The following is a 9,645-nucleotide window of genomic DNA, read 5'->3' on the forward strand; positions in this document are numbered from 1 at the left end:
ACATAATTAATGACTGTCACTCACTCCGTAAGTCAGTAACAGACTTTTGCGCTTATAGGGCTGGCCCAACTTCCAGCCTAAAATTCATAGTACAAGGATTAATAAATGACCCTGTCTGCAGTTTGAAGTGTCCTGTCAGCATTTTTGTTTGCATCATGTTTGTCTCTATTATTGCTTCTTAAGGGAACATGCTTTTTACTGATGGTGGGTGAGGTGGTGGTGGTGCAGGGTATAGCTGCTAATTTCTGCCTGGAGCAACATTGTTTTTTACTACGACTGAGAGTCAGCAAAGACAAATGTTCAAATCCTACAAATAGCGGCTTTAATTTAAAACGAATGCCAGCGGCGATGCTATTTAACCAGAGGCCTGCACTGACTGCACACAGTTGACAGCTGTGGAAGTGAAGATTTGGCCCGGTTAAAGAGCCAGCTGAGAACAGAGCAAGATATTCCTTTATAATGCTTTACTTTGCTTTTTTACAAAATAATTTTTACTGACACAATAGCACAGCTGGTGACCCAAGATGATCCTTGCTCTCCCTCCCTCTGTGTCAGTCTCTGTCCCACAGGCACCCTGAGGTCCGACATCCCCAGCCCTCCACCACAACGTTATAATACATTCAGCACGCGTTGTGTAAAATACCACAAATGTGTGCAGTATGTTAAGCACACACAAACTCACAAGTGTGTGATGCTCTTATGAGTGCATTTAGTTAACATCATTTGCTTGTCTTGCATTTATTCATATGTTGATAGTATCTGTTTCTTTCTATAGTTGTAATGATTTGTTTACGAACATTTGTTTTCCTTGTTTTAGCAAACACTTGCTCATTTACACATCCCGCAGTTACGGAGCTACATCATCCACTTGGAGTAGTTTTTTAAGTCCAATATTTACTCTCTTTTAGCTTTGTTTTTGTCTCCACCAACTCCTGGTGTAAGTATTTACTCGTTAGTTGCTAAATCCTCTACTATGTCACCAGCTAGTGTTGTCTGTCTGCTGTTTGATGCAGGTACAGTGGGTTATTTAGAGACTGAGGAGAGAGGGGACATTGAACCAAAACAGTAAAATTACTTACCAGTAAAAGGGGGAATCAGATGTATGTATACTTACCATTTGTTATCTGAAACAGATTGATATCCTTGTGGGTGTCCTGACTTTGTTTCAGGTTTTTCCATCTCAAAATACTCGTCTTCAGTTTAGTGCTAATGTCTCTGTATCTCTCACGGAGGAGCTTGCAACAAGTGTGCAGGGCGTATGAAGTACAAGATGTTGGACAAATCATTGTACTGGTTGTTAATGAATTATCTTTGGCAACCTCTGTTGAAGTGGGACGGAACAGGGGTACTCCAGTTTAAAGAAACACAGCTGCCACCTAATGTAACAACGCGTCTTACTTCTTCATCAAACTGAGTTACACATTCTTTTAATCTTTAAATGTATCTTTTAAGGTGTTATTTGTATTTTAACCTTTTAATAACTGTTTTTATTAGAAAGTTGTGGGTTTTTACCAATCAATCACAAACTTTATGGGGGGGGCAATTTAAAGTAAGTTTAAATACACACATTTTTGTTTTATTTCTTTACCATGTCAATATCACTGTCAAATACAAACCTTAGCCACTGTATATACTGTATATATACTGTACCACCACCTACTCATGTATAAAAAGTCACCCGTTACATTATTCACTCAATATTTATCCCAGCATATTTGCACTACTGTATTACTGATTACAAATTACAGAAACAGTCTGACTCCTAGACATTATTTTGTTCATTGTTCTATATATATTTATCTTCCCTCATCTACTTGTATGTACATAAAAGCTAAATGTTTACTTTTGTTCAGTTTCATTGTCCTTTATTTTAGCTGGATTTCTATTTCTGTGCAAGTGCATTGAGAGCAACAACATACATACAACATGTATTGCACTTTACATTTCGGCAATCTCAAAGTGCTACAGAGCATAAATAATGCAATTTAATAAAAAAAAATATATATAAATATCAAGGTTATTAAAAATAGTTAAGAGGAAAACCTATAAAATCCATTTAGTAAAAAGCTTTCTTGAAAAGATATGTTTTGAGGTTTCGTTTAAAAACATCCGTAGATTGTGGGGCCCTTAGGTTTTCAGGGAGGGTGTTCCACAGCCTCGGAGCAGCAGATGAAAAGGCCCTATCACCGATGCTGCAGAGCTTGGTTCTGGGGGCTTGGAGGGTGTTTGTGGATGCAGAGTGCGTGAGGAGGTCTGGCGGGTGAGGAGTTCCTGTAGGTAAAGGGGGGCATGTCCATGAAGGCACTGGTGGGTGAGGAGGGAGACCTTATATTCTATTCTGAGTGGGATAGGGAGCCAGTGAAGAGATTTCAGGATGGGGGTGATGTGATCGTGCTTGCGCACCCTCATCAGGATCCTGGCAGCACTGTTCTGGATGTATTGTAACCTCTGGATGCTTTTGCCAGAGATCCCAATGAGGAGTGCATTACAGTAGTCCAGCCTGGAGGAGACAAAGGCATGGACAAGCTTCTCTGCATCTGCCAGGGTGAGTGTTGGACGCAGTTTGGCAATGTTCTTAAGGTGGTAGAATGATGTCTTATAGAGGTGTTTGATGTGGGTGTCAAAGGTGAGTTGAGGGTCCATTTTAACACCCAAGTTGGTGACAGATGTGGAAAGGGAGATGTTTTGGCCACATAGCCATAACATATGTGTACACATAGTTGGCCTATATGATCTTTTTTGGATTTGGATTTGAATTCTCTCTCTCTCTCTCTCTCGGTATCTGAGGGGCCTATAAGGTTAAAGTCTGTATAAAGCTTAAATGTGCTGAGATATTATGAGCACTGTGCTAGTGACCTAAGTTTAATGATTTTCCTCTCAGCGGAGTGATGGGCTGCTGTGATTGGGGGCTGAGTGGGATCAATGAATTTATGTGTAGTGTTGGAGCCCCTCGGATGGACTCTGACCTTTACTTGCCAACTCACATCTATTTACTTTATCTAACATGTTACCTAAATGTACCCCTTATAAGCCAGCTCTTGCTGAAGCAAGAGCAGAGTGCATTTCTGGACTGTGACTCTCCGGGCTCTGCAAGGACCCGTCATCCATGAAATCTTTGATGTAATAAACCTTTTATTATCAAGATCAGTGTCGGCGAATCCTTCTTCCATACAGCATCACAGCAACGAAACTAAAGATACCCCTCTCTCTCTCTCTGGAACGTTCCCTGAAGGATCTATAAAGGTTCTCTGAATGTGTTGTAGCCTATACATTTGTAAACACACTATTATTAATGCGTGGATCAGCTCTTCATCCAAATCAATCTGTAGGCCTAAGCTAAAAATCATCCACTCTGAAATCACCTGAATTAATTATTTTCTCCGATTTATAGACCCGCATGGACATTTAACTGGCCCTCGGCAGTCTCTGCAGGCTCCGTTGCTTTTTAAAGGATGATGTATGCATGTTTTTTTTTATAATGATTTAGTTTAATAAGTAAATAAGTATGTCACTGCAGCTGATATCGCTGGAAAAAGCAGCAAAACTAACTGTAGTTATAAACTTGACAGAGGAAACAGAAATAGACCTTTTTACTTCTGGAATAATCCTAATGAAGTTAAGCTGCTGTTTCTCCAGTGACGCACTTAAAGGCTCTGACACACCAACCCGATGGCCGACCGTCAGCAGAAAAGGCAGTCGGACTAATCAGTCGGCTCCCCGAGGTCCAAAAAGTGCCTCGGAACACACTGAAGCGACGCTGACTCGAGCGTACGTTCTGCGCGTGCGCGAGACGTAATACGTCTCCCTAACAGCAGGCAGCGCTAAAATGAAAACCGGAAATGACGAACGCGTCACGTGGGTCTGGCTTCTCCAGCCGGCCATAATGGTACGATACGATCTCGTATTTTACGAAAATAGTTCACAGAAACGTGTTTCTGAAAACATTTTAAGCGAGAAATAGTCTTTATTTCAGATTGACAAAGGTCAGTTTAAAAGATTTTCGTCAGATTTTGAGAGGCGTTCGTCCCGCTCGTCATTTCCGGGTTAGCACTCCACCAATCAGATTGGTAATTGATTCCAACTGCCCGCCCTCCGATTCAACATGTCAAATCGGCCAAAATGAAGGCAGACCCTCCGACGGACGACGGCACGGAACACACCGAACAGACTCGAGTCACTGACCTCGCCAGACTGTCCGACGGACGATTATTGGGTTGGTGTATCAGGGCCTTAAGAGTGATTTATGCTTCTGGCTTACATCTACGCCGTTGCTACTTGGAGGCACATACCCTACAACTCCGGAACCTACGCCGTAGCCTGACGTGCACCTCTTGAAAAATCTAACTACACGATTTCCGGCCGGGTCACAAGCCAGAAGATCGGGGAGTCGAGGAGGTACAAATTTGGGAAATGAGAAAGGCCCATATTACCGTTTTTTCTTGCATAACCGTATAATAGGCTTTTTATGCACTATGAAGCTAGAATGCACTATTTAATATTTTGGCAATTAAACATCACCTGTCAAATCAAAGCATTTATGTGGGTGTGCTTTTGATAAATGTTGATTAAACAGATGAAATTAAAAGAATGAACTAGATGCAAATTAGAAAATGACCTAATATCGTGTGTGTGTATGTTTGTGATTGGACAAGAGTCTCAGAGAGAGAAGACCATTGGCTCCCTCTAGTGTCTAGGCCTACAGACGTGGCATTAGACTTTGGAATAGGAATGGAGGGAATTGCCTCTTTGGTATTCCAGTCTATACATTAACATCTTATCATGCTTCACAGTATCAATATTTGTTATTAGAAATAATTAACATTGCCTCCTACCATTTTAGTCAAAAGCATTGTTACAATATTTATGAATACTAATGAGTGAAATTTAACAGGGAAGTTTTGCTAGCAGTACATTATGTTTTTTTTTTTTCCAGTGCAGACACATTTGTTTTAGTCATTGGGCAAAAATTCCATAATCTTTCAGCATATTGTCACAAGCCGGCTCACAGCCTGTGGCAAAGAATGAGGAGACACCAACAACCAGTATAGGCCAATCAAGATATTTTATTGTAAACCAAAACTATTAACTTTAAACAAAGAAAAAGGAATGAAGTGTGAGATTGTCATAATGTAAGGTGTATGTCAAGTGCATGAATGAATGAATCTGTGTGTGTGTATTGGTATGGAAATGACTGAGTGAAAACTAAGTATAACTATAACGGAACAAACAAAACAGGATCATACCTGGAGGAGCAGAGAGAGAGAGAGAAGAGTGGTTAGAAGCAGTTTAAATACCCTGAGCCCAGGTGGCTCCAATCACTAACGACCCTCCTCTGCCTGCAGGAGGAACCTCCCCTGCAATGCAGAGGAGGGGCCGTAACATATTGTAATTCAAGTGGTGTGATAGAAGACTTCTGCACCTCCTCTTGGCTCTGTTTTCAGGTTTTAGAAAATCTAGCCTGTGACAGGAGACTTTAATAATAGTGTTTTTGTGTGTATATAATATACTCTAGCCTATATATTTGTATAGTTCTTTTCATACAAACGTTTTGTAGTATTTTACACTAAAATAGCCTATAAAGGCTATAGCCATACTTTATGTACACTGTAAAAAAAAAAAAAATCGTAAAAAAACGGTAAAAAGTCTGGCAGCAAAGTTGCCAAACACTTACCGTCAAATGACAGTAAAAAACCTTACATTATTTTACAGAAAAATTCTTTTTTTAAATACAGAAATTTCCTGTAAATATTTTCTGTATTTTTACAGTCTAACTATTGTAGAATTAAAACAAATTCTTGTTATAAAACATTTCTAGAATGTTAAACAACTGTACAAATCTTTATCAAAACTAAGAAATATTGCAGAAATACCTTAAAATTACATAATTTAAATGAAAACTGCTGTTTTTATACGTTTTTCTTTGGTAAATTCACAAGATTATCCAATCCATCCACAAGAACTCCCTGTTAAAGTACAGATTTTTGGATGTAAAACACATAAAAATTATGTAAAATGACTTTCAAATACCCTCCTTTAGGCATTTATTTTATGATTATCCAATCTATTTACGGTAAATTCCTGTTTAATACAGTTTTTTGACTGTACAAAAAAGAGAAGATAATGGGATAATACCTTCCAGAAACATTGTAATAATAGTCATTACTTTATATAAACAATATTTGAGAGTATTTACAAGCAACTCTCCAATATATTTACATACCTTTACCATTAATATACGAGGTTTACTTTATATATCCAAGCAAATATCCAATATATACACATAGTTTTACCATTATTGTATGGGTGTTCACTTTGTATAAACATTATTTGCCCGTAATAACAAGCACCTATCCAATATATCTACAGACTGTACCTCATTATTGTATGGGGGCTTACTTTATATAAACTGTTCTTTATAGTAATTACAAACAACTATCCAATATGTATGTATGTATGTATATATATATATATATATATATATATATATATATATATATATATATATATATATATATATATATATATATACACATACATACATACATACATACATACATACATACATACACACACACACACTTTTACCATTATTGTACGGGGTTTACTTTATATAAACATAGTTTTATAGTAATTTAGATGCAACTCTCCAATATATCTACATACCTTTACTATTAATATATGAGGTTACTTTATATAAACATTGTTTTATAGTAACTTAAAAGCAACTATCTGGTATATCTACAGACTTCTCATTGAAGTAGGGGGTTTACTTTATATAAACATTATTTGACAGTAATAACAAGCAACTCTCCATTATATGTACATACATGTTTATTTTATATAAACTTCATTTGACAGTAATAACAAGCAACACCAATATATCTACAGACTTTTCTTATAAGTGCATGGGATTTACTTCATAAACATTATTTGACAGTAATTACTATTACTAACCAATATGTTCACAACTTCCTCATTAGTAAATGGGGTTTTGAATGTACAAAAACCAAAAGGGCTATGTAAAAGTGCAATTGTATCAATTACTTTTACACGCAATATATAATTTTTTCTGCTGACATTTTACAGCATTGTCCAATCCATTCACTGCAGATCCCTATTTGAGATGTATGAGATTTTAAGATGTATCATAACCAGAAAGTATTATGGAATGACCATTTACTGCATGCTTTACAAAGAAATGCAAAATTTCACATATGAATAAACTTATGGGAGCAAAAACTGTCTGGTACATTGAATTATAGCAAAGGGGGGAACTATGGGCAATTTGGGAATTCATACATGTGTGTTAAAAATGTCAGTGAACATGAACAACTCTCTCCAAAATCTAAAAACTCAAATTTGTGATGTCATCTGATATAATGTCTGAAGCTTTTCCAAAAACAATGAATTGAGAAATATTTTAAAGATGACACTGAGATCACCCAGGGGGATGTTCAGAGGTAACGGGTAGAGTTTCTGTTTCAGAAATGAAACGCTAACATAGAATAAACCTCATTTGGGTTTTTTTTATTCTACAAAATTAGTTTCACATTCATTGTCTATGAAGCAGCTTAGTAACCTGATGACATCATAGTTTGAGTCTTACATTTCTGGTTTGTGGCTTCGCCAGAGAGTAGCTCTTAATCAAAAATATCAGAGGTGAGATTAAAGACCATTGCACACCAGGGACGATTATTTCGCATGTCAATATATTTTTTCAAACTGTTGTTTTTGTCACAAGTAGTGTTTACTTGTGAGGATCACCAAACAACAACACGGAGGCTGCTGTCCCAACTACAGACTGTACGTCAGCAAACTTTATTACTCCTTTCAACCTTTACAATGGCAGCGTATGCCAGAAACATTCTTTCCGTTTTTACCTTTCACAATAAGCCCGAGACATATGCTGCACTGTTTTGCAGAGGGAATTCAATTGAGTATTAACTGTATACTCAATTAGAGTTAGAGGAAACTCAATAAATAGCTTACAGTAGCTTAGTGTTACAGCTTTTCCTGGGACGTATCCGAAGCTAACCCCCGTCCCTCCACTCAGCAGCCTGGAAACCAGACAGGACACCTTTTGGTGCTTTTGAGGAGCTGCTGCATTTATTTGTTGTTAAACTGCAGAATCTAGCTGCTGTACAATCACTTCATATCTTCACCACTAAACGTTAACTCTCCTCTGCTCCGACTGCTCTCTCTTTCTCGTCCGCTCACACCACATCTTCCGTCACTTTCTCGCTCTCTTCAGCATCTGTCCTACTGACATTGTAGATGAGCTGGCGTGAATATCCAAACCTTTTATTGAAAACTGTCGCAAATTTGCATCGCTGCCGGTGTGAATAGTTTTGATGTGAAATATTCACAGCCGATTATTTTGCATATTGGCGTCGCTTATTCGTCACGCCCCCCAGTGTGTAACGGTCTTAAGTCATACATGTGCAAGTCACAAATCTTAACCTTCACCGTCTTGAACAAGTCCCAAGTCACTGTGTTTAGACTCAAGTAAGGCTGTACCAACAAAAAGGGGTGTAACAATGTTACAAATCCACGTCCGGTTCGTTTTTATTTACAAGCACAGACCAGGTAAAGCAACCGTTAACAATGCAGGGGCCCATTTCAGGAAGGAGGTTTAACAAACTCTGAGTGTAACCCTGATATCTGAGTTGATTTACCCTGAGATGGGAAACTCTGAGTTTTCAGTTTCAGGCAGCATGAATGGAGCCATGATACTACGATTCACCATGGTAACAACCACAAAACAAACTGGTGGGCAGAAATACTGCACATACAGTGAGTTTGAACATGTATTTAGTTAAAAAAGCAACACAGCGGCTGCTTTAAAAGAGAGAATTTGCGTGGGAGAAAATTGGTGCTAGAGTAAATGCGTTAGTTCCAATATAGTGTATATCATATTTAATCATAAGTATAATATTACTGGTGAAATGGTATTGAACCTATAATCTATAAAAGTCCTTGGCCTACTAATCCCATTCTGAGGCTGCAGCACCATCATTAACAGAATTATAATTCATAATCTTTTATTTCAAAGGGTTTACATCATTCACCTGCAATACTGTGGAACTCCTTTCTAATGGCTCTTACTGGTTTGTGTCCAGGGAACACTACACAAACGTTTAAAAAACGTTTCAGAGTGAGTTGCACTCTTCTGACAGCGCTTTGCTACAGTAGCTTTACTAATATGCTCCGCATCACCAATGTTGTAAAGAAAACTGTTGTTTGCAAAAAAATGTAATGTGACACAAATAATCTGTTGGGATGTAGAGCATGTCCACGATTGGGTGACGTTAGTGATATGAGGACGGAAAAGGTTATGTAGGCTACATCACTGATAGACTGGGAAGAAAAAAACGGTACCGCTCAAATAGGTATTTATCTGGAAATTAAAATGCGTCGGGGACTCAATATCATCTCCTGACGTATGTTTAACTCCCTGCGAAGTAATACAGCTTCTACATCACCGGGATCGTCGACAAAAGGACATTGCATGTTTTGAGAAAAAAAACGTTTTATAGTCTGCCTAACATGGTTAATAAACCAACCCTGTTTTTTTATTCATGCCGATAACAAACTGCGCTAAAATGCGCCTGATACAGACTGCAATTATGAATGATGAAATGAAAG

General features: G+C 38.0%; 1 protein-coding gene across 2 annotated transcripts in view; it reads right to left on the minus strand.

Annotated features, from left to right (window-relative positions):
• Positions 1 to 1,291, minus strand: part of LOC116041575 (sodium- and chloride-dependent GABA transporter 2-like) — a 29,508-nt gene extending 28,217 nt beyond the window's left edge. Inside the window, exon 1 of one of the 2 annotated variants that reach the window (XR_004102983.2) lies at positions 1,115 to 1,291. Coding sequence is in view for 1 of the 2 variants with exons in the window: in XM_031287526.2 (XP_031143386.1) it covers positions 1,115 to 1,179 (65 nt within the window). In the remaining variant the exon portion in view is untranslated. The remainder of the gene's footprint in view (positions 1 to 1,114) is intronic. The other variant, XM_031287526.2, reaches the window with a different exon arrangement.
• Positions 1,292 to 9,645: the final 8,354 nt, after the last annotated feature.

Source organism: Sander lucioperca, chromosome 6 (genome assembly GCF_008315115.2).
Source record: "Sander lucioperca isolate FBNREF2018 chromosome 6, SLUC_FBN_1.2, whole genome shotgun sequence".
Taxonomy (NCBI): domain Eukaryota; kingdom Metazoa; phylum Chordata; class Actinopteri; order Perciformes; family Percidae; genus Sander; species Sander lucioperca.